The following is a 24,758-nucleotide window of genomic DNA, read 5'->3' as shown; positions in this document are numbered from 1 at the left end:
AGTGGCCTTGGAAGAACAGCCCCCGACTGATGCTTCTCAGAGACCTGCAGCCCGGAGCCCCTGGAAGAGCCAGACTAGCCCCATAGTACTAGAGATGCAGCCGTGAGAGTCTGAAACACCAGCCAGGGCTGTGCGGCACTTTACAGACTAACAAGATGGTTTATTAGGTGACGCCTGCATCCTGCTTCAAAGACATTAACACCAGACTTGAAAGAGAAACCTCGGAACTGTCATTCATGCTTCAATTCGACACTTTACGCTGGGGTCTTAACAAAGACATTAATTATCTTACCCATTCCAAAGAGCTTCCCCAATTATCACCTCCAATAGCATTAGCTCACAGACATTTACCCCTCTCCCCCCCCCTCTGAAATTCGATTTGTCCTTTTTATGCGTGTTCACTTTGTTTTGGTTGTATCCCTTTGGGATATGTGGTCGTGCTTATTTTCTTCCACAATTTGATCTGAGGAAGTGGGTCTGGCCCACGAAAGCTCATCACCTAATAAACCATCTTGTTAGTCTTTACAGTGCTCCACAGTCCTGTTTTTTGAGACTAGCCAAAGGCGTTCAAATGGCACTCAGAACCAACGTCCCTCCAAGCCCTAGAGCCCAAGGAGAGCCATCGTGACCCCCACCAGAGCCATCGTGACCCCCAACCCAACAATGGTCCTCACCGAGCCATGAACCCACAAGCCCTGAGCACTGGACCCTCGGCGAGCCACGGCCCCCAACCCAACCGCGGCCCCAAGAACAGCGCCGGCTCCTCCCCAGTTTGCAATCCTTTCTTTGTTAACCTTTTTAAACAAAGCGACAACATAAAATCTCCAAGAATGAGGCACAAATAACAGAAGGGGAGAGGGCCGGAGAAGGAAGGGTTAAGAGACAAGGTGTGAAATGTAAACATCCGGATTCTGCTCTTCCTGCCCGGGGTAGGGGGTGGCATGAAAAGGGGGGAGCTCCCAAGAGAGGCGAGGGATCGGAAAAGGGGGCTGGATCTCTGGATTCCAGTGTCTGTCCCATTAAATAAGACCTCGTGGCCAAACCCAAACGTCTGTATACATACTTACAATACTGAGACATATATATAATATATGTGTTATCAAGAGACACGGCTGTACAACGGGGGCAGCGAGCGCCATGGTTTGTGGGGGAGGTGCACGGTGGGAATGAGGTTTGGCGAGAGGCCACCAGCAGTAACAGCGTCTCTTGCTCCAAGGCGCTACCCTACCAAGTTAAGTTAAAGCCGTGTCTCCAACGAAGGGAAACTGAGGCACAGAGGGGGGAAGGAGTGACTTTGTTCAAGTATGTGGGCAGGGAGTAGCAAAGCTGGAGAGAGCCGGGGAGTGCTGGCTCCCAGCCTCCCTTGCTCTAACTACTAGACCCCACTGCCCTCCTAGAGCCAGGGAGAGGACCCCAGAGTCCTGGTGCCTATCGCCCAGCCAGAGAGCCACCGGGAGGGGGGGGCCCTCTGCTGGGTGCACAGCGTACCGCCTTCAGAGACAGGCCTGTTACTGGAGGGGGGACCTTGCTTTTCAGGGGGTGGGGGAAGTGTCACAAGGGGAAGGCAGGCAGGGAACCGACATACAAGGGCGTGTCCTGGAGGGTACAGTTGCCTGTGAGAAGCCAGGGGGCGCAGGGCTTCCTCGGGCCCCCACCCAGGCTGGGCCTAGTGGTCACGGCCCCTGCATGAAAGAACTGGCGACGGGGGCTGGACGCTCACCCAGGGACGGTCTGTGCGCGCCCTGCCCCTGCGCGGCCTGCGATGCTCCGCCTGCGCACACGGGGCGTCGGGAACGTTTGCACAGGGAAGCGACCTTACTGCCGCCTGGCCAGCAAAGGGGCTGCCAACGGAGTCCCCCATCTTTCCCCGAAGGCCCAGACAGTCCTACCACCGGCCCGGCCACGGAACAGAGCCCTCGCTGGGGACGAGCAGCCCCGGGGTGGCCGGTGCATCCAGCCGAGGGCTGGCAACGTTCTCTCCTTGCCACAACAGTCCCGGGCTGGCTGGCCAGCTCGCTGAGCGCACGGGGCTGCGGATCCGGCCCCCGGCCTGGCGCACACAGCCTCCTCCGGGGGGGGAGACCATTGGGGTACTGACAAATAGCGAACGGGGGTGCTGGGACCCGGCCCACGCACCAGGCCCTCTACCAAGCGCATCGGCCTTGCCCCAGTGGAACAGTCGGGGTGCCGGTGCCCACCCACAAGAGCGGCCTTGGGGGCGCAGGGCCGAGGGGGAGTGTGGCTCTTCAAACCAAGCTCTGCAGAGAGGGAGCTCAGGGCTGGGCGGCCAGGTAGTTTAAAGGGGATTCTCCTATCCGGGGGCAGGCGGGGCTCTTCTGAATACATCACACTCTGGTTAAGACTCGGGGCACGCCCCACGGCCCCGGAAAGCGCACGGCGGGGGGCGTACCTGTCTGGTCCCCTGGCGGGGGGGTCGGACTCGGAGAGCAGTCGTGGGCTGTCCAAGTCGTCGAGCGGGTCCCCTCCCGGCAGGAGGAAGGTCGGGCGACGGGGGCTCACCACTCTCCCCCCCTCCCGACGCCCTGCAGATCCCAGCTTCCTCCCAGCTCCCTCCACCCCATCCGAGCCCCCTTCCTTGGTCCTTGGCTAGATCCGGGGAGGGCAGGAGGCAGCAGGGCCCCCCTGCTTCCCCAGCCCCCCCAGCTCAGAAATACGTGTCCTGCAGCACAGAGCCCGCCGGGGGATCCCCCTCTTGCCCCCCGTCCTCCGTGGGGGGTGGGGCTTTGGACTCCTTCCGGCGCATGGAGACCTTCCTCTCCTTCTTCTGCTTGGCCTCCTCCTTGGCCCGCTCCTTCTGCTGCTTCCGCTCCTGCTTCTCCCGCTCCTTCTGCAGCTTCTTCTCCCGCTCCCGCTCCTGCCGCTCCCGCTCCCGCTCCTGCCGCTCCCGCTCCTTCTCCAGCCGCTCCCGCTCCCGCTCCCTCTTCTTCTCCTTCGCCCCCTTCCTGGGCGCCCCCAGCGGCGTGCTGCTCCCCGTGGGGGAGGGCAGGGCGGGGTGCAGCCCTTCCGACACCACCGGGCCTGGGGTGGCGGCTGGGGGGGGCGCGGCGGAGACGGCCAGGCTGCTCACGGGGTGGGCAGGGGAGGGGCTGCCCCCCGTGGCGCTGCTGCTGCTGCTGCCGCGGGCCACCCGCTGCTTGATGCCAGTGAGGCTCAGCAGGCTGGCGCTGGCGCTCAGCGGGGGGTTCATGCGGTGCCGCTCCTCGTGGATGGCGCGGGAGCCGTGGAGCCGGCGCGAGGGTTTGTACTGCAGCTCCCCGCGGTTCTCCCGCCACTTCTTGAGCTGCGCGGCGTTCTCCCGCTCGATCAGCGCCTCCGTCACCGGCAGGTTCACCACCTGGGGCCGGGAGGCGCTGGTGAGACCCCCGGGAGACCGGCCCTGAGCGCCTCCCGCTGGCCAACCCCGTCCCCTGCAGCACAGCGCCCTAGGGCCACGCTGGGGCCAGCCCCGCCCCGCTCCCTGCCCTGCGGCGCCCCCTAGCGCCACCCTGGGGAGAGCGCCTCCCGCTGGCCAACCCCGTCCCCTGCAGCACAGCGCCCTAGGGCCACGCTGGGGCCAGCCCTGCCCCGCTCCCTGCCCTGCGGCGCCCCCTAGCGACTCCCTGGGGAGAGCGCCTCCCGCTGGCCAACCCCCCCTGCAGCACAGCGCCCTACGGCCACGCTGGGGCCAGCCCTGCCCCGCTCCCTGCCCTGCGGCGCCCCCTAGCGACTCCCTGGGGAGAGCGCCTCCCGCTGGCCAACCCCCCCTGCAGCACAGCGCCCTACGGCCACGCTGGGGCCAGCCCTGCCCCGCTCCCTGCCCTGCGGCGCCCCCTAGCGCCACACTGGGGAGAGCGCCTCCCACTGGCCAACCCCGTCCCCTGCAGCACAGCGCCCTACGGCCACGCTGGGGCCAGCCCTGCCCCGCTCCCTGCCCTGCAGCGCCCCCTAGCGCCACCCTGGGGAGAGCGCCTCCCTGCTGGGCCCTGCCCCGCTCCCTGCCCTGCGGCGCCCCCTAGTGCCACCCTGGGGAGAGCGCCTCCCACTGGCCAACCCCGTCCCCTGCAGCACAGCGCCCTACGGCCACGCTGGGGCCAGCCCTGCCCCGCTCCCTGCCCTGCAGCGCCCCCTAGCGCCACCCTGTGGAGAGCGCCTCCCTGCTGGGCCCTGCCCCGCTCCCTGCCCTGCGGCGCCCCCTAGCGCCACCCTGGGGAGAGCGCCTCCCGCTGGCCAACCCCGTCCCCTGCAGCACAGCGCCCTACGGCCACGCTGGGGCCAGCCCTGCCCCGCTCCCTGCCCTGCGGCGCCCCCTAGTGCCACCCTGGGGAGAGCGCCTCCCGCTGGCCAACCCCCCCTGCAGCACAGCGCCCTACGGCCACGCTGGGGCCAGCCCTGCCCCGCTCCCTGCCCTGCGGCGCCCCCTAGCGACACCCTGGGGAGAGCGCCTCCCGCTGGCCAACCCCGTCCCCTGCAGCACAGCGCCCTACTGCCACGCTGGGGCCAGCCCTGCCCTGCTCCCTGCCCTGCAGCGCCCCCTAGCGCCACACTGGGGCACTACAGCCAGGCACAGCAGTGCCTGTGAGCCCCGCCCCGCTCCCTGCCCTGCGGTGCCCCCTAGCGCCACACTGGGGAGAGCGCCCCCCTGCTGGGCCCTGCCCTGCTCCCTGCCCTGCGGCGCCCCCTAGCGCCGCACTGGGGCACTACAGCCAGGCACAGCAGTGCCTGTGAGCCCCGCCCCACTCCCTGCCCTGCAGCGCCCCCTAGTGCCACCCTGGGGAGAGCGCCCCCCTGCTGGGCCCTGCCCCGCTCCCTGCCTTGCAGCGCCCCCTAGTGCCACCCTGGGGAGAGTGACCCCTGCTGGGCCCTGCCCCGATTCCTGCCCTGCAGCGCCCCCTAGTGCCACCCTGGGGAGAGTGCCCCCCTGCTGGGCCCTGCCCCGTTCCCTGCCCTGCAGCGCCCCCTAGTGCACACCCTGGGGAGAGTGGGCCCTGCCCCGCTCCCTGCCCTGCAGCGCCCCCTAGTGCACACCCTGGGGAGAGTGACCCCTGCTGGGCCCTGCCCCGTTCCCTGCCCTGCAGCGCCCCCTAGTGCACACCCTGGGGAGAGTGGGCCCTGCCCCGCTCCCTGCCCTGCAGCGCCCCCTAGTGCACACCCTGGGGAGAGTGGGCCCTGCCCCGCTCCCTGCCCTGCAGCGCCCCCTAGTGCACACCCTGGGGAGAGTGACCCCTGCTGGGCCCTGCCCCGTTCCCTGCCCTGCAGCGCCCCCTAGTGCACACCCTGGGGAGAGTGACCCCTGCTGGGCCCTGCCCAGTTCCCTGCCCTGCAGCACCCCCTAGTGCACACCCTGGGGAGAGTGGGCCCTGCCCCGCTCCCTGCCCTGCAGTGCCCCCTAGTGCACACCCTGGGGAGAGCACCCCCCTGCTGGGCCCTGCCCCACTCCCTGCCCTGCAGCGCCCCCTAGTGCACACCCTGGGGAGAGTGGGCCCTGCCCCGTTCCCTGCCCTGCAGCGCCCCCTAGTGCACACCCTGGGGAGAGTGGGCCCTGCCCCGTTCCCTGCCCTGCAGCGCCCCCTAGTGCACACCCTGGGGAGAGTGACCCCTGCTGGGCCCTGCCCCGTTCCCTGCCCTGCAGCGCCCCCTAGTGCACACCCTGGGGAGAGTGGGCCCTGCCCCGCTCCCTGCCCTGCAGTGCCCCCTAGTGCACACCCTGGGGAGAGCACCCCCCTGCTGGGCCCTGCCCCACTCCCTGCCCTGCAGCGCCCCCTAGTGCACACCCTGGGGAAAGCGCCCCCTGCTGGGCCCTGCCCCGCAGCGCCCCCTAGCAACACCCTGGAGCACTAGGGCCAGGATTGATTGTAGGGGGCAGGGCCCTGCTGATGCCCGGGGGTCTCCCTTGCACTCCCGGAGCCAGCCCCCCCTCGCGCAGGCCGTGTGGGCGGGGCTCACCTCGGACACAAGGAACTCCTCTTGCATGCTCTGCGCTGGCAGGTTGCGCAGCTTCTCCATAGTCTCGTACATCCCCTGGCAGCTGCGGAGCTTGTCCACGGAGCCCAGGGTGTTCTGGAGAAGGACCAGGCCCACCCGGAAGATGATCTTCACTCCTGCGTTGGGAAAAGGGAGAGAGACCGGGGTGAGCCGTGGGGCGGGAGGGCGATGGGCAGACAGGGAAGGGAAAGGACAGAGAGACCGGGGTGAGCCGTGGGGCGTGAGGGCGATGGGCAGACAGGGAAGGGAAAGGACAGAGAGACCGGGGTGAGCCGTGGGGCTCGAGGGCGATGGGCAGACAGGGAGGGGAAAGGACAGAGAGACCGGGGTGAGCCGTGGGGCGTGAGGGCGATGGGCAGACAGGGAGGGGAAAGGACAGAGAGACCGGGGTGAGCCGTGGGGCGGGAGGGCGATGGGCAGACAGGGAAGGGAAAGGACAGAGAGACCGGGGTGAGCCGTGGGGCGTGAGGGCGATGGGCAGACAGGGAGGGGAAAGGACAGAGAGACCGGGGTGAGCCGTGGGGCGTGAGGGCGATGGGCAGACAGGGAGGGGAAAGGACACAGAGACCGGGGTGAGCCGTGGGGCGTGAGGGCGATGGGCAGACAGGGAAGGGAAAGGACACAGAGACCGGGGTGAGCCGTGGGGCGTGAGGGCGATGGGCAGACAGGGAAGGGAAAGGACACAGAGACCGGGGTGAGCCGTGGGGCGTGAGGGCGATGGGCAGACAGGGAGGGGAAAGGACACAGAGACCGGGGTGAGCCGTGGGGCGGGAGGGCGATGGGCAGACAGGGAGGGGAAAGGACAGAGAGACCGGGGTGAGCCGTGGGGCGTGAGGGCGATGGGCAGACAGGGAAGGGAAAGGACACAGAGACCGGGGTGAGCCGTGGGGCGTGAGGGCGATGGGCAGACAGGGAGGGGAAAGGACAGAGAGACCGGGGTGAGCCGTGGGGCGTGAGGGCGATGGGCAGACAGGGAGGGGAAAGGACAGAGAGACCGGGGTGAGCCGTGGGGCGTGAGGGCGATGGGCAGACAGGGAAGGGAAAGGACAGAGAGACCGGGGTGAGCCGTGGGGCGGGAGGGCGATGGGCAGAGAGGGAGGGGAAAGGACAGAGAGACCGGGGTGAGCCGTGGGGCGGGAGGGCGATGGGCAGAGAGGGAGGGGAAAGGACAGAGAGACCGGGGTGAGCCGTGGGGCGGGAGGGCGATGGGCAGAGAGGGAGGGGAAAGGACAGAGAGACCGGGGTGAGCCGTGGGGCGTGAGGGCGATGGGCAGACAAGGAGGGGAAAGGACAGAGAGACCGGGGTGAGCCGTGGGGCGTGAGGGCGATGGGCAGACAGGGAGGGGAAAGGACAGAGAGACCGGGGTGAGCCGTGGGGCGTGCGGGCGATGGGCAGACAGGGAGGGGAAAGGACACAGAGACCGGGGTGAGCCGTGGGGCGTGAGGGCGATGGGCAGAGAGGGAGGGGAAAGGACAGAGAGACCGGGGTGAGCCGTGGGGCGTGAGGGCGATGGGCAGACAGGGAGGGGAAAGGACAGAGAGACCGGGGTGAGCCGTGGGGCGTGAGGGCGATGGGCAGACAGGGAGGGGAAAGGACAGAGAGACCGGGGTGAGCCGTGGGGCGTGAGGGCGATGGGCAGACAGGGAAGGGAAAGGACACAGAGACCGGGGTGAGCCGTGGGGCGTGAGGGCGATGGGCAGACAGGGAGGGGAAAGGACAGAGAGACCGGGGTGAGCCGTGGGGCGGGAGGGCGATGGGCAGACAGGGAGGGGAAAGGACAGAGAGACCGGGGTGAGCCGTGGGGCGGGAGGGCGATGGGCAGACAGGGAAGGGAAAGGACACAGAGACCGGGGTGAGCCGTGGGGCGGGAGGGCGATGGGCAGAGAGGGAGGGGAAAGGACAGAGAGACCGGGGTGAGCCGTGGGGCGGGAGGGCGATGGGCAGACAGGGAGGGGAAAGGACAGAGAGACCGGGGTGAGCCGTGGGGCGTGAGGGCGATGGGCAGACAGGGAGGGGAAAGGACACAGAGACCGGGGTGAGCCGTGGGGCGGGAGGGCGATGGGCAGAGAGGGAGGGGAAAGGACAGAGAGACCGGGGTGAGCCGTGGGGCGTGAGGGCGATGGGCAGACAGGGAGGGGAAAGGACAGAGAGACCGGGGTGAGCCGTGGGGCGGGAGGGCGATGGGCAGAGAGGGAAGGGAAAGGACACAGAGACCGGGGTGAGCCGTGGGGCGGGAGGGCGATGGGCAGAGAGGGAGGGGAAAGGACAGAGAGACCGGGGTGAGCCGTGGGGCGGGAGGGCGATGGGCAGACAGGGAGGGGAAAGGACAGAGAGACCGGGGTGAGCCGTGGGGCGGGAGGGCGATGGGCAGAGAGGGAGGGGAAAGGACACAGAGACCGGGGTGAGCCGTGGGGCGTGGGGGCGATGGGCAGACAGGGAGGGGAAAGGACAGAGAGACCGGGGTGAGCCGTGGGGCGTGGGGGCGATGGGCAGACAGGGAGGGGAAAGGACACAGAGACCGGGGTGAGCCGTGGGGCGTGAGGGCGATGGGCAGAGAGGGAGGGGAAAGGACACAGAGACCGGGGTGAGCCGTGGGGCGGGAGGGCGATGGGCAGACAGGGAGGGGAAAGGACAGAGAGACCGGGGTGAGCCGTGGGGCGGGAGGGCGATGGGCAGAGAGGGAGGGGAAAGGACACAGAGACCGGGGTGAGCCGTGGGGCGGGAGGGCGATGGGCAGACAGGGAGGGGAAAGGACAGAGAGACCGGGGTGAGCCGTGGGGCGGGAGGGCGATGGGCAGAGAGGGAGGGGAAAGGACAGAGAGACCGGGGTGAGCCGTGGGGCGTGAGGGTGATGGGCAGACAGGGAAGGGAAAGGACAGAGAGACCGGGGTGAGCCGTGGGGCGGGAGGGCGATGGGCAGACAGGGAGGGGAAAGGACAGAGAGACCGGGGTGAGCCGTGGGGCGTGAGGGCGATGGGCAGACAGGGAGGGGAAAGGACAGAGAGACCGGGGTGAGCCGTGGGGCGTGGGGGCGATGGGCAGACAGGGAGGGGAAAGGACAGAGAGACCGGGGTGAGCCGTGGGGCGTGAGGGTGATGGGCAGACAGGGAAGGGAAAGGACAGAGAGACCGGGGTGAGCCGTGGGGCGGGAGGGCGATGGGCAGACAGGGAGGGGAAAGGACACAGAGACCGGGGTGAGCCATGGGGCGTGTGGGCGATGGGCAGAGAGGGAGGGGAAAGGACAGAGAGACCGGGGTGAGCCGTGGGGCGTGAGGGCGATGGGCAGACAGGGAGGGGAAAGGACACAGAGACCGGGGTGAGCCGTGGGGCGGGAGGGCGATGGGCAGACAGGGAGGGGAAAGGACAGAGAGACCGGGGTGAGCCGTGGGGCGTGAGGGCGATGGGCAGACAGGGAGGGGAAAGGACAGAGAGACCGGGGTGAGCCGTGGGGCGGGAGGGCGATGGGCAGACAGGGAGGGGAAAGGACAGAGAGACCGGGGTGAGCCGTGGGGCGGGAGGGCGATGGGCAGACAGGGAAGGGAAAGGACAGAGAGACCGGGGTGAGCCGTGGGGCGTGAGGGCGATGAGCAGACAGGGAAGGGAAAGGACAGAGAGACCGGGGTGAGCCGTGGGGCGGGAGGGCGATGGGCAGACAGGGAGGGGAAAGGACAGAGAGACCGGGGTGAGCCGTGGGGCGTGAGGGCGATGAGCAGACAGGGAAGGGAAAGGACAGAGAGACCGGGGTGAGCCGTGGGGCAGGAGGGCGATGGGCAGACAGGGAGGGGAAAGGACAGAGAGACCGGGGTGAGCCGTGGGGCGTGAGGGCGATGGGCAGACAGGGAGGGGAAAGGACAGAGAGACCGGGGTGAGCCGTGGGGCGGGAGGGCGATGGGCAGACAGGGAAGGGAAAGGACACAGAGACCGGGGTGAGCCGTGGGGCGGGAGGGCGATGGGCAGAGAGGGAGGGGAAAGGACACAGAGACCGGGGTGAGCCGTGGGGCGTGAGGGCGATGGGCAGACAGGGAAGGGAAAGGACACAGAGACCGGGGTGAGCCGTGGGGCGGGAGGGCGATGGGCAGACAGGGAGGGGAAAGGACACAGAGACCGGGGTGAGCCGTGGGGCGTGAGGGCGATGGGCAGACAGGGAAGGGAAAGGACACAGAGACCGGGGTGAGCCGTGGGGCGTGAGGGCGATGGGCAGACAGGGAAGGGAAAGGACAGAGAGACCGGGGTGAGCCGTGGGGCGTGAGGGCGATGGGCAGACAGGGAAGGGAAAGGACACAGAGACCGGGGTGAGCCGTGGGGCGGGAGGGCGATGGGCAGACAGGGAGGGGAAAGGACAGAGAGACCGGGGTGAGCCGTGGGGCGGGAGGGCGATGGGCAGAGAGGGAGGGGAAAGGACAGAGAGACCGGGGTGAGCCGTGGGGCGTGAGGGCGATGGGCAGACAGGGAGGGGAAAGGACACAGAGACCGGGGTGAGCCGTGGGGCGTGAGGGCGATGGGCAGAGAGGGAGGGGAAAGGACAGAGAGACCGGGGTGAGCCGTGGGGCGTGAGGGCGATGGGCAGAGAGGGAGGGGAAAGGACAGAGAGACCGGGGTGAGCCGTGGGGCGTGAGGGCGATGGGCAGACAGGGAGGGGAAAGGACACAGAGACCGGGGTGAGCCGTGGGGCGTGAGGGCGATGGGCAGACAGGGAGGGGAAAGGACACAGAGACCGGGGTGAGCCGTGGGGCGTGAGGGCGATGGGCAGAGAGGGAGGGGAAAGGACAGAGAGACCGGGGTGAGCCGTGGGGCGTGAGGGCGATGGGCAGACAGGGAGGGGAAAGGACAGAGAGACCGGGGTGAGCCGTGGGGCGTGAGGGCGATGGGCAGACAGGGAGGGGAAAGGACAGAGAGACCGGGGTGAGCCGTGGGGCGTGAGGGCGATGGGCAGACAGGGAGGGGAAAGGACAGAGAGACCGGGGTGAGCCGTGGGGCGTGAGGGCGATGGGCAGAGAGGGAGGGGAAAGGACACAGAGACCGGGGTGAGCCGTGGGGCGTGAGGGCGATGGGCAGACAGGGAGGGGAAAGGACAGAGAGACCGGGGTGAGCCGTGGAGCGTGAGGGCGATGGGTAGAGAGGGAGGGGAAAGGACACAGAGACCGGGGTGAGCCGTGGGGCATGAGGGCGATGGGCAGACAGGGAGGGGAAAGGACAGAGAGACCGGGGTGAGCCGTGGGGCGGGAGGGCGATGGGCAGACAGGGAGGGGAAAGGACAGAGAGACCGGGGTGAGCCGTGGGGCGTGAGGGCGATGGGCAGACAGGGAAGGGAAAGGACAGAGAGACCGGGGTGAGCCGTGGGGCGGGAGGGCGATGGGCAGACAGGGAAGGGAAAGGACAGAGAGACCGGGGTGAGCCGTGGGGCGGGAGGGCGATGGGTAGAGAGGGAGGGGAAAGGACAGAGAGACCGGGGTGAGCCGTGGGGCGGGAGGGCGATGGGCAGAGAGGGGTTGGGGCAGAACTGGGTAATCGGGTTGCGGGGACTCGGACACAAGCGGGGCGGGCTGGGAGTGCCCAGCCAAAAGGAAGGAGGGCGGGTCGGGACGGGACGAGGGACGGAGAATACACTGGGGTGGTCGGAGGACGGGACGGGATAACGGAAGGAGAATACGCTGGGGTGGTCGGAGGGCGGGTCGGGACGGGATAACGGAAGGAGAATACGCTGGGGTGGTCGGAGGGCGGGTCAGGACGGGATAACGGAAGGAGAATACGCTGGGGTGGTCAGAGGGCGGGACGGGACGGGATAACGGAAGGAGAATACGCTGGGGTGGTCAGAGGGCGGGACGGGACGGGATAACGGATGGAGAATACGCTGGGGTGGTCAGAGGGCGGGACGGGACGGGATAACGGATGGAGAATACGCTGGGGTGGTCAGAGGGCGGGACGGGACGGGATAACGGAAGGAGAATACGCTGGGGTGGTCGGAGGGCGGGTCGGGACGGGATAACGGAAGGAGAATACGCTGGGGTGGTCAGAGGGCGGGTCGGGACGGGATAACGGAAGGAGAATACGCTGGGGTGGTCAGAGGGCGGGACGGGACGGGATAACGGAAGGAGAATACGCTGGGGTGGTCGGAGGGCGGGTCGGGACGGGATAACGGAAGGAGAATACGCTGGGGTGGTCGGAGGGCGGGACGGGATAACGGAAGGAGAACACGCTGGGGTGGTCGGAGGGCGGGTCGGGACGGGATAACGGATGGAGAATACGCTGGGGTGGTCGGAGGGCGGGTCAGGACGGGATAACGGAAGGAGAATACGCTGGGGTGGTCGGAGGACGGGACGGGATAACGGAAGGAGAACACGCTGGGGTGGTCGGAGGGCGGGTCGGGACGGGATAACGGAAGGAGAATACGCTGGGGTGGTCGGAGGGCGGGTCAGGACGGGATAACGGAAGGAGAATACGCTGGGGTGGTCGGAGGGCGGGACGGGATAACGGAAGGAGAATACGCTGGGGTGGTCGGAGGGCGGGTCGGGACGGGATAACGGAAGGAGAATACGCTGGGGTGGTCGGAGGGCGGGTCGGGACGGGATAACGGAAGGAGAATACGCTGGGGTGGTCGGAGGGCGGGGCGGGGCGGGATAACGGAAGGAGAATACGCTGGGGTGGTCGGAGGGCGGGTCGGGACGGGATAACGGAAGGAGAATACGCTGGGGTGGTCGGAGGACGGGACGGGATAACGGAAGGAGAATACGCTGGGGTGGTCGGAGGGCGGGTCGGGACGGGATAACGGAAGGAGAATACGCTGGGGTGGTCGGAGGACGGGACGGGATAACGGAAGGAGAATACGCTGGGGTGGTCGGAGGGCGGGTCAGGACGGGATAACGGAAGGAGAATACGCTGGGGTGGTCGGAGGGCGGGTCGGGACGGGATAACGGAAGGAGAATACGCTGGGGTGGTCGGAGGACGGGACGGGATAACGGAAGGAGAATACGCTGGGGTGGTCGGAGGGCGGGTCGGGACGGGATAACGGAAGGAGAATACGCTGAGGTGGTCGGAGGGCGGGTCAGGACGGGATAACGGAAGGAGAATACGCTGGGGTGGTCGGAGGGCGGGTCGGGACGGGATAACGGAAGGAGAATACGCTGGGGTGGTCGGAGGGCGGGTCGGGACGGGATAACGGAAGGAGAATACGCTGGGGTGGTCGGAGGGCGGGTCGGGACGGGATAACGGAAGGAGAATACGCTGGGGTGGTCGGAGGGCGGGTCGGGACGGGATAACGGAAGGAGAATACGCTGGGGTGGTCAGAGGGCGGGACGGGACGGGATAACGGAAGGAGAATACGCTGGGGTGGTCGGAGGACGGGACGGGATAACGGAAGGAGAATACGCTGGGGTGGTCGGAGGGCGGGTCAGGACGGGATAACAGAAGGAGAATACGCTGGGGTGGTCAGAGGGCGGGTTGGGATAACGGAAGGAGAATACGCTGGGGTGGTCGGAGGGCGGGTCAGGACGGGATAACAGAAGGAGAATACGCTGGGGTGGTCAGAGGGCGGGTCGGGATAACGGAAGGAGAATACGCTGGGGTGGTCGGAGGGCGGGACGGGATAACGGAAGGAGAATACGCTGGGGTGGTCGGAGGGCGGGACGGGATAACGGAAGGAGAATACGCTGGGTTGGTCGGAGGGCGGGTCAGGACGGGATAACAGAAGGAGAATACGCTGGGGTGGTCGGAGGGCGGGACGGGATAACGGAAGGAGAATACGCTGGGGTGGTCGGAGGGCGGGACGGGATAACGGAAGGAGAATACGCTGGGGTGGTCGGAGGGCGGGACGGGATAACGGAAGGAGAATACGCTGGGGTGGTCGGAGGGCGGGACGGGATAACGGAAGGAGAATACGCTGGGTTGGTCGGAGGGCGGGTCAGGACGGGATAACAGAAGGAGAATACGCTGGGGTGGTCGGAGGGCGGGACGGGATAACGGAAGGAGAATACGCTGGGGTGGTCGGAGGGCGGGTCGGGACGGGATAACGGATGGAGAATACGCTGGGTTGGTCGGAGGGCGGGTCAGGACGGGATAACGGAAGGAGAATACGCTGGGGTGGTCGGAGGGCGGGATAACGGAAGGAGAATACGCTGGGGTGGTCGGAGGACGGGACGGGATAACGGAAGGAGAATACGCTGGGGTGGTCGGAGGACGGGACGGGATAACGGAAGGAGAATACGCTGGGGTGGTCGGAGGGCGGGTCGGGACGGGATAACGGAAGGAGAATACGCTGGGGTGGTCGGAGGGCGGGTCAGGACGGGATAACGGAAGGAGAATACGCTGGGGTGGTCGGAGGGCGGGTCGGGACGGGATAACGGAAGGAGAATACGCTGGGGTGGTCGGAGGGCGGGTCGGGACGGGATAACGGAAGGAGAATACGCTGGGGTGGTCGGAGGGCGGGTCAGGACGGGATAACGGAAGGAGAATACGCTGGGGTGGTCGGAGGGCGGGGCAGGATAACGGAAGGAGAATACGCTGGGGTGGTCGGAGGGCGGGGTGGGATAACGGAAGGAGAACACGCTGGGGTGGTCGGAGGGCGGGGCGGGATAACGGAAGGAGAATACGCTGGGGTGGTCGGAGGGCGGGTCAGGACGGGATAACGGATGGAGAACACGCTGGGGTGGTCAGAGGGCGGGTCAGGACGGGATAACGGAAGGAGAACACGCTGGGGTGGTTGGAGGGCGGGGCGGGATAACGATGGAGCTGGAAGGCTGGGGTGGTCGGAGGGCGGGGCGGGATAACGATGGAGCTGGAAGGCTGGAGTGGTCGGGAGGGCGGGGCGGGATAACGATGGAGCTGGAAGGCTGGGGTGGTCGGAGGACGGGGCGGGATAACGATGGAGCTGGAAGGCTGGAGTGGTCGGAGGGCGGGGCGGGATAACGATGGAGCTGGAAGGCTGGAGTGGTCGGAGGGCGGGGCGGGACGGGATAACGGAAGGAGAATACGCTGGGGTGGTCGGAGGGCAGGTCGGGACAGGATAACGGAAGGAGAATACGCTGGGGTGGTCGGAGGGCGGGTCAGGACGGGATAACGGAAGGAGAATACGCTGGGGTGGTCGGAGGGCGGGGCGGGATAACGGAAGGAGAACACGCTGGGGTGGTCGGAGGGCGGGTCGGGGCGGGATAACGATGGAGCTGGAAGGCTGGGGTGGTCGGAGGGCGGGGCGGGGCGGGATAACGATGGAGCTGGAAGGCTGGGGTGGTCGGAGGGCGGGGCGGGATAACGATGGAGCTGGAGGGCCGGGACAGGGAAGGTCGGTCTGGGGCGGCCGGATGCGGTTGGGCCGGTGTTTTGCGGCACAGCGGCGCTTACAGCCGCGCGGGCGGCCGGCCGGGCCTGGCCCCTCACCTGGCCCCTCACCCTCGCAGAAGAACATGTCCCAGATGCGCAGCACGGAGCCCCAGGGCAGGGTGCGGGAGAAGATGCACATGAACCACTCGGTCATGTAGAGGATGGGGTCGATCTTGTACTTCTTCAGGTGCCGATAGGCGATGGGGGATGCCCGGCGCAGCAGGGCAAAGAAGATCTCCCCGTCCAGCTGGATGGCTTCCTGCCGGGAGGAGGGGAACACATCAGGCCCGGCCATCCTCCGCCCGCCCCCTACTCTGCACCCCTCCCAGCTCCCAATCCTCCCCCTGCTTCCCCCCAGGCTTCTCCGTCCCCATCCCGCCCCTTCTCTCAGCTCCACCTCACTGCCCCTCCTCCTCCCACCAAGGGTCACTCAGCAGAACCCCCATGGGACCACCCTGCTCTCGCCGGGGTGGCTACTCACCAGTCCCGCGCTGTAGTAGCCCGGCAGGTACTTCTCACAGATCTGCACCAGGCACCAGAAGGCTTGCTGCGGGGCCAGGGAGAGGGAAAGGCGTCAGGCAGACAGACGGCCACAGCAGAAGACACACGGACACACCCCGACACCGGGGAGAGCCAGTGGAGGGCAGAGAGTGGAGACCAGGGGTGCCGTGCCGCCGTGGCCAGGAGCAGACACCGGAGAGAGGGGTTTCTCCTCTCCATGCAGTTACCCCGGCTCCTGCCGCCGACCTGGCTGCCCCCACCCCAGGGTGCAGGCCGCCTCGCTCCGGGCTCAGTGACACGGCTCCCGGCCCGGAGCGATACGGCCAGGCCCAGTGCGCTCTGGGGCCCGGCCAGGCGTCCAAGCCGACAGGAGAGCCAGGCCCAGGGCGCTCTGGGGCCCGGCCAGGCGTCCAAGCCGACAGGAGAGCCAGGCCCAGGGCGCTCTGGGGCCCGGCCAGGCGTCCAAGCCGACAGGCGAGCCAGGCTCAGTGCGCTCTGGGGCCGGCCAGGCGTCCCAAGCCGACAGGAGAGCCAGGCCCAGGGCGCTCTGGGGCCCGGCCAGGCGTCCAAGCCGACAGGCGAGCCAGGCCCAGTGCGCTCTGGGGGCCGGCCAGGCGTCCAAGCCGACAGGAGAGCCAGGCCCAGGGCGCTCTGGGGCCCGGCCAGGCGTCCAAGCCGACAGGAGAGCCAGGCCCAGGGCGCTCTGGGGGCCGGCCAGGCGTCCAAGCCGACAGGAGAGCCAGGCCCAGGGCGCTCTGGGGCCGGCCAGGCGTCCAAGCCGACAGGAGAGCCAGGCCCAGGGCGCTCTGGGGCCCGGCCAGGCGTCCAAGCCGACAGGAGAGCCAGGGCCCAGGGCGCTCTGGGGCCCGGCCAGGCGTCCAAGCCGACAGGAGAGCCAGGCCAGGGCGCTCTGGGGCCCGGCCAGGCGTCCAAGCCGACAGGAGAGCCAGGCCCAGGGCGCTCTGGGGGCCGGCCAGGCGTCCAAGCCGACAGGAGAGCCAGGCCCAGGGCGCTCTGGGGGCCGGCCAGGCGTCCAAGCCGACAGGAGAGCCAGGCCCAGTGCGCTCTGGGAGCCGGCCAGGCGTCCAAGCCGACAGGAGAGCCAGGCCCAGTGCGCTCTGGGGGCCGGCCAGGCGTCCAAGCCGACAGGCGAGCCAGGCCCAGGGCGCTCTGGGGGCCGGCCAGGCGTCCAAGCCGACAGGAGAGCCAGGCCCAGTGCGCTCTGGGGCCCGGCCAGGCGTCCAAGCCGACAGGAGAGCCAGGCCCAGTGCGCTCTGGGGCCCGGCCAGGCGTCCAAGCCGACAGGAGAGCCAGGCCCAGGGCGCTCTGGGGCCCGGCCAGGCGTCCAAGCCGACAGGAGAGCCAGGCCCAGTGCGCTCTGGGGCCCGGCCAGGCGTCCAAGCCGACAGGCGAGCCAGGCCCCAGTGCGCTCTGGGGGCCGGCCAGGCGTCCAAGCCGACAGGCGAGCCAGGACCAGGGCGCTCTGGGGGCCGGCCAGGCGTCCAAGCCGACAGGAGAGCCAGGCCCAGTGCGCTCTGGGGGCCGGCCAGGCGTCCAAGCCAACAGGAGAGCCAGGCCCAGTGCGCTCTGGGGGCCGGCCAGGCGTCCAAGCCGACAGGAGAGCCAGGCCCAGTGCGCTCTGGGGGCCGGCCAGCGTCCAAGCCAACAGGAGAGCCAGGCCCAGTGCGCTCTGGGGGCCGGCCAGGCGTCCAAGCCGACAGGAGAGCCAGGCCCAGTGCGCTCTGGGGGCCGGCCAGGCGTCCAAGCCGACAGGAGAGCCAGGCCCAGGGCGCTCTGGGGGCCGGCCAGGCGTCCAAGCCGACAGGAGAGCCAGGCCCAGTGCGCTCTGGGGGCCGGCCAGGCGTCCAAGCCGACAGGAGAGCCAGGCCCAGGGCGCTCTGGGGCCCGGCCAGGCGTCCAAGCCGACAGGAGAGCCAGGCCCAGTGCGCTCTGGGGGCCGGCCAGGCGTCCAAGCCGACAGGCGAGCCAGGCCCAGTGCGCTCTGGGGCCGGCCAGGCGTCCAAGCCGACAGGAGAGCCAGGCCCAGTGCGCTCTGGGGGCCGGCCAGGCGTCCAAGCCGACAGGAGAGCCAGGCCCAGTGCGCTCTGGGGGCCGGCCAGGCGTCCAAGCCGACAGGAGAGCCAGGCCCAGGGCGCTCTGGGGGCCGGCCAGGCGTCCAAGCCGACAGGAGAGCCAGGCCCAGGGCGCTCTGGGGCCCGGCCAGGCGTCCAAGCCGACAGGCGAGCCAGGCCACACACACGAGCTGACCCGGGCTGCACGGCGCCTTGGCCTTAAGCTGGGCCGGGCAGGGCGATGGGAGCGGCCAGCCTGAGTTAAAAGCAGGGCCCGGCCTTCCCCGTTACTCCCCCCCCCCCACCGCGGGCTCCTCCGCTCACGGACGCTTCTGCAGCGCAGCCCCCGCGCCGCCAGCAGCCCCCCCCGCCGCACGGGGCAGGGGGAGTGACGCCGACGCCAGACGCAGACCGGGGACGGACAGAGGGACACACACGGCTGGGGCAGGACAGAGAAAGGGGGGGGGTAGACACGTAGCAATCCCACCAACGGGACCTGGACACACACGGTGTCAGCTGGGACGGCCCTGCCCATGGACAGGGAAAGACCCAGGAGTCCCAACCCCGCCGAGCTAACCAGCACCAGCCCCGCTGCCCGCCAGGGGAGAGGAGAGACCCGGAGTCCTGGCTCCCCCCCACCGCCCTCCCAGAGCGACAGGGAGAGACCCGGAGTCCTGGCTCCCCCCCCACCGCCCTCCCAGAGCGACGGGGAGAGACCCGGAGTCCTGGCTCCCCCCCCCACCGCCCTCCCAGAGCGACAGGGAGAGACCCGGAGTCCTGGCTCCCCCCCCCACCGCCCTCCCAGAGCGACGGGGAGAGACCCGGAGTCCTGGCTCCCCCCCCACCGCCCCTCCCAGAGCGACAGGGGAGAGACCCGGAGTCCTGGCTCCCCCCCCCCCCCCGCCCTCCCAGAGCGACGGGGAGAGACCCGGAGTCCTGGCTCCCCCCCCCACCGCCCTCCCAGAGCGACAGGGAGAGACCCGGAGTCCTGGCTCCCCCCCCACCGCCCTCCCAGAGCGACGGGGAGAGACCCGGAGTCCTGGCTCCCCCCCCACCGCCCTCCCAGAGCGACGGGGAGAGACCCGGAGTCCTGGCTCCCCCCCCACCGCCCTCCCAGAGCGACGGGGAGAGACCCGGAGTCCTGGCTCCCCCCCCACCGCCCTCCCAGAGCGACGGGGAGAGACCCGGAGTCCTGGCTCCCCCCCCACCGCCCTCCCAGAGCGACGGGGAGAGACCCGGAGTCCTGGCTCCCCCCCCACCGCCCTCCCAGAGCGACGGGGAGAGACCCGGAGTCCTGGCTCCCCCCCCCACCGCCCCTCCCAGAGCGACGGGGAGAGACCCGGAGTCCTGGCTCCCCCCCCCACCGCCCTCCCAGAGCGACGGGGAGAGACCCGGAGTCCTGGCTCCCCCCCCCACCGCCCTCCCAGAGCGACGGGGAGAGACCCGGAGTCCTGGCTCCCCCCCCACCGCCCTCCCAAAGCGACGGGGAGAGACCCGGAGTCCTGGCTCCCCCCCACCGCCCTCCCAGAGCGACAGGGAGAGACCCGGAGTCCTGGCTCCCCCCCACCACCGCCCTCCCAGAGCGACAGGGAGAGACCCGGAGTCCTGGCTCCCCCCCACCGCCCTCCCAGAGCGACAGGGAGAGACCCGGAGTCCTGGCTCCCCCCCCACCGCCCTCCCAGAGCGACAGGGAGAGACCCGGAGTCCTGGCTCCCCCCCCACCGCCCTCCCAGAGCGACGGGGAGAGACCCGGAGTCCTGGCTCCCCCCCCCCCCCCCCCGGCCCTCCCAGAGCGACAGGGAGAGACCCGGAGTCCTGGCTCCCCCCCCACCGCCCTCCCAGAGCGACAGGGAGAGACCCGGAGTCCTGGCTCCCCCCCCCACCGCCCTCCCAGAGCGACGGGGAGAGACCCGGAGTCCTGGCTCCCCCCCCCCACCGCCCTCCCAGAGCGACAGGGAGAGACCCGGAGTCCTGGCTCCCCCCCCACCGCCCCTCCCAGAGCGACGGGGAGAGACCCGGAGTCCTGGCTCCCCCCCCCACCGCCCTCCCAGAGCGACGGGGAGAGACCCGGAGTCCTGGCTCCCCCCCCCCACCGCCCTCCCAGAGCGACAGGGAGAGACCCGGAGTCCTGGCTCCCCCCCCCCCCCCGCCCTCCCAGAGCGACGGGGAGAGACCCGGAGTCCTGGCTCCCCCCCCCCCCGCCCTCCCAGAGCGACGGGGAGAGACCCGGAGTCCTGGCTCCCCCCCCACCGCCCTCCCAGAGCGACAGGGAGAGACCCGGAGTCCTGGCTCCCCCCCCCTCCCCGCCCTCCCAGAGCGACGGGGAGAGACCCGGAGTCCTGGCTCCCCCCCCCCCCCCCGCCCTCCCAGAGCGACAGGGAGAGACCCGGAGTCCTGGCTCCCCCCCCCACCGCCCTCCCAGAGCGACGGGGAGAGACCCGGAGTCCTGGCTCCCCCCCCCCCACCGCCCTCCCAGAGCGATGGGGAGAGACCCGGAGTCCTGGCTCCCCCCCCACCGCCCTCCCAGAGCGACGGGGAGAGACCCGGAGTCCTGGCTCCCCCCCCCCACCGCCCTCCCAGAGCGACGGGGAGAGACCCGGAGTCCTGGCTCCCCCCCCCCACCGCCCTCCCAGAGCGACGGGGAGAGACCCGGAGTCCTGGCTCCCCCCCCACCGCCCTCCCAGAGCGATGGGGAGAGACCCGGAGTCCTGGCTCCCCCCCCCCCGCCCTCCCAGAGCGACGGGGAGAGACCCGGAGTCCTGGCTCCCCCCCCACCGCCCTCCCAAAGCGACGGGGAGAGACCCGGAGTCCTGGCTCCCCCCCCCCGCCCTCCCAGAGCGACAGGGAGAGACCCGGAGTCCTGGCTCCCCCCCACCGCCCTCCCAGAGCGACGGGGAGAGACCCGGAGTCCTGGCTCCCCCCCCCCCACCGCCCTCCCAGAGCGACGGGGAGAGACCCGGAGTCCTGGCTCCCCCCCACCGCCCTCCCAGAGCGACGGGGAGAGACCCGGAGTCCTGGCTCCCCCCCCCACCGCCCTCCCAGAGCGACGGGGAGAGACCCGGAGTCCTGGCTCCCCGCCCAAACCCGAGAGGTGCTGGGGGGGGAAGGGGGGTTCAAACCAGCCAGACACTCAGGGGAGGCAAGGAGCCAGGCCCTGGCAGAGGAAGGGGCTCTGACCTCCGCGGGCATGTGCATCAGCAGGACGGCCGCGACGGGGGCCTGGGCTTGGCAGTAGCCCTCGTCGGGCCGGTAGATGGTGTAGGCTTTTAGGATGCGGTACAAGTCCTGCTGCCTGCGGGGGAAGCAACCGGAGTTAGACGCCTGAGGGGCCTGGCCCTCTAGGGGGGCGAGCTCCACCCCAGAGCAGGGCCCGGCTGGCTTGGGGGCAGATATGGGTCACAGGACTCCCCCCCCCCAGGGTGTTCCAGGGCAGGGCCTGGCTGGCTTTGGGGCAGATATGGGTCACAGGACTCACCCCCCCCCCCAGGGTGTTCCAGGGCAGGGCCCGGCTGGCTGGGGGGCAGATATGGGTCACAGGACTTCCCCCCCCCCAGGGTGTTCCAGGGCAGGGCCCGGCTGGCTGGGGGGCAGATATGGGTCACAGGACCCCCCCCCCTCCCCCCAGGGTGTTCCAGGGCAGGGCCCGGCTGGCTGGGGGGCAGATATGGGTCACAGGACTCCCCCCCCCTCCCCCCAGGGTGTTCCAGGGCAGGGCCCGGCTGGCTGGGGGGCAGATATGGGTCACAGGACTCCCCCCCCCTCCCCCCAGGGTGTTCCAGGGCAGGGCCCGGCTGGCTTGGGGGCAGATATGGGTCACAGGACTCCCCCCCCCCCCCCCCCAGGGTGTTCCAGAGCAGGGCCCGGCTGGCTCAGGAGGGGAACGGGTCACAGGGCCTGTCCCGCCAGGGGGAACCAGAGCACAGTCTGGCTGGTCTTCGGGGGGGGGGGGGGGAGGGAGCCTGTCCCCCCAGGGGGGCGAGGGTAGGGCCCGGATGGTCTGGGCCGGGGGGGGAGGGAGCCTGTTCCCCCAGGGGGGCGAGGGCAGGGCCCGGATGGTCTGGGCCGGGGGGGGGGGGGAGCCTGTCCCCCCAGGGGGGCGTGGGCAGGGTCCGGATGGTCTGGGCCGGGGGGGAGGGAGCCTGTTCCCCCAGGGGGGCGAGGGCAGGGCCCGGATGGTCTGGGCCGGGGGGGAGGGAGCCTGTTCCCCCAGGGGGGCGAGGGCAGGGCCCGGATGGTCTGGGCCGGGGGGGAGGGAGCCTGTTCCCCCAGGGGGGCGTGGGCAGGGCCCGGATGGTCTGAGCAAGGGGGGGGAGGGAGCCTGTCCCCCCAGGGGGGCGAGGGCAGGGCCGGGGGGGGAGCCTGTCCCCCCAGGGGGGCGAGGGCAGGGCCGGGGGGGGGAGCCTGTCCCCCCAGGGGGGAGGGCAGGGCCCGGATGGTCTGGGCCGGGGGGGAGGGAGCCTGTTCCCCCAGGGGGGCGAGGGCAGGGCCCGGATGGTCTGGGCCGGGGGGGGAGGGAGCCTGTCCCCCCAGGGGGGCGTGGGCAGGGCCCGGATGGTCTGGGCCGGGGGGGGGAGCCTGTCCCCCCAGGGGGGCGAGGGCAGGGTCCGGATGGTCTGGGCCGGGGGGGGGGGGGGGAGCCTGTCCCCCCAGGGGGGCGTGGGCAGGGTCCGGATGGTCTGGGCCGGGGGGGAGGGAGCCTGTCCCCCCAGGGGGGCGTGGGCAGGGCCCGGATGGTCTGAGCAAGGGGGGGGAGGGAGCCTGTCCCCCCAGGGGGGCGAGGGCAGGGCCCGGATGGTCTGGGCCGGGGGGGGAGCCTGTTCCCCCAGGGGGGCGTGGGCAGGGCCCGGGGGGGGAGCCTGTCCCCCCAGGGGGGCGAGGGCAGGGCCGGGGGGGGAGCCTGTCCCCCCAGGGGGGCGAGGGCAGGGCCGGGGGGGGGAGCCTGTCCCCCCAGGGGGGCGAGGGCAGGGCCCGGATGGTCTGAGCCGGGGGGGGAGGGAGCCTGTTCCCCCAGGGGGGCGAGGGCAGGGCCCGGATGGTCTGGGCCGGGGGGGGAGGAGCCTGTCCCCCCAGGGGGGCGTGGGCAGGGCCCGGATGGTCTGAGCCGGGGGGGAGGGAGCCTGTCCCCCCAGGGGGGCGTGGGCAGGGCCCGGATGGTCTGGGCCGGGGGGGGAGCCTGTTCCCCCAGGGGGGCGTGGGCAGGGCCCGGGGGGGGAGCCTGTCCCCCCAGGGGGGCGAGGGCAGGGCCCGGATGGTCTGGGCCGGGGGGGGGAGCCTGTCCCCCCAGGGGGGGCGTGGGCAGGGCCCGGATGGTCTGGGCCGGGGGGGGGGGGGGGGAGCCTGTCCCCCAGGGGGGCGTGGGCAGGGCCCGGATGGTCTGGGCCGGGGGGGGGGGGGGGGAGCCTGTCCCCCCAGGGGGGCGTGGGCAGGGCCCGGGGGGGAGCCCGCCCCCCAGGGGTGCCCGTTGGGAAAGGGGTCTGTGTGGCTCTGGTCCCGTTGGAGGGCCGCTGGAGTCTCACCCGTGGCCCCCCCGGGCGGCGAACATCTCGTGGAAGGGGAACTGCCGGTGCAGGTCCTTCTCGATGACGTCCAGCCACTTGGGGTCCCCGGGCTGGCGCTCCAGCTCCTAGGGGTGCCAGGAACAGGGGTGAGGCTCAGCCCAGCCGCCCGCCCCCCACGCCCCCCACCCCCCCGGGGCGCACCTCAAACCTGTCGGCGTTCTGCTCCAGCAGCTCCTTGCTGTTCGACAGCAACTGCCAGGCCTTGGCCCGCAGAGACGAGGGGATCCCCTTCCGGCAGCGCAGCTTCACCTGCGGACACCCGCCGGTCAGCGCCCCCCCGGGCCCCACGGGCACCGCCCTGCCCCCCCGGCGCCCCCCAGGGCCCCGCGGCCACCGCCCTGCCCCCCCGGCACCCCCCAGGGCCCCGCGGCCACCGCCCTGCCCCCCCAGCGCCCCCCCAGGGCCCCGCGGCCACCGCCCTGCCCCCCCCGACGCCCCCCCCAGGGCCCCGCGGCCACCGCCCTGCCCCCCCGGCGCGCCCCCCCCAGTGCCCCACGGCCACCGCCCTGCCCCCCCGGCGCGCCCCCCCAGGGCCCCGTGGCCACGCCCTGCCCCCCCGGCGCCCCCCCAGGGCCCCGTGGCCACCGCCCTGCCCCCCCGACGCCCCCCACAGGGCCCCGTGGCCACCGCCCTGCCCCCCGCCGCGCCCCCCCAGGGCTCCGTGGCCACCGCCCTGCCCCCCACGGCGCCCCCACAGTGCCCCGCGGCCACCGCCCTGCCCCCCGCGGCGCCCCCAGCAGTGCCCCGTGGCCACCGCCCTGCCCCCCCGCGGCGCCCCCAGCCGTGCCCCATAGCCACCGCCCTGCCCCCCGTGGCGCCCCCACCCGTGCCCTGTGGCCACTGCCCTGCCCCCCGCGGCGCCCCCACCCGTGCCCCGTGGCCACCGCCCTGTCCCCCTGCGGTGCCCCAGCCGGTGACCCGGCGCCCCCAACAGTGCCCCGTGGCCACTGCCCTGTCCCCCCACGGCGCCCCCAACAGTGCCCGGCGCCCCCAACAGTGCCCCGTAGCCACCGCCCTGTCCCCCTGCGGTGCCCCCCAGCCAGCGCCTGCCCCCCGCGGCGCCCCAGCCGGTGACCCGGCGCCCCCAACTGTGCCCCGTAGCCACTGCCCTGTCCCCCCGCGGCGCCCCCAGCCAGTGCCCGGCGCCCCCAACAGCGACCCCAGCCACCACCCCGTCCCCCCGAGGCGCCCCCGAGCCACTGCCCCATCCCCTCACGGCGCCCTCAGCCACCCCCCACCCCCTCATGGTGTCTCCCAGCCAGAGCCCTGCCCCCCCACGGTGCCCCCCCCAGCCAGAGCCCTACTCCCCCGCAGTGCTCCCCAGCCACCACC

General features: G+C 70.9%; 1 protein-coding gene across 1 annotated transcript in view; it reads right to left on the bottom strand.

Moving 5' to 3' along the window:
- Positions 1–768: 768 nt before the first annotated feature.
- The window catches only part of TBC1D10B (TBC1 domain family member 10B), a 28,894-nt gene continuing 4,904 nt past the window's right edge, over positions 769–24,758 (bottom strand). The window contains 7 exon segments of the mRNA XM_075928770.1: positions 769–3,355; positions 5,944–6,098; positions 15,365–15,554; positions 15,777–15,842; positions 21,046–21,160; positions 23,385–23,491; positions 23,568–23,675. Of these exon segments, the coding sequence (XP_075784885.1) occupies positions 2,666–3,355; positions 5,944–6,098; positions 15,365–15,554; positions 15,777–15,842; positions 21,046–21,160; positions 23,385–23,491; positions 23,568–23,675 (1,431 nt within the window). The 3' untranslated portion in view covers positions 769–2,665.

Source organism: Pelodiscus sinensis, chromosome 4 (assembly GCF_049634645.1).
Source record: "Pelodiscus sinensis isolate JC-2024 chromosome 4, ASM4963464v1, whole genome shotgun sequence".
Lineage (NCBI taxonomy): Eukaryota > Metazoa > Chordata > Testudines > Trionychidae > Pelodiscus > Pelodiscus sinensis.
The sequence above is the reverse complement of the archived record's forward strand: the minus strand, read 5'-3'. Positions and strand labels throughout refer to the sequence as shown.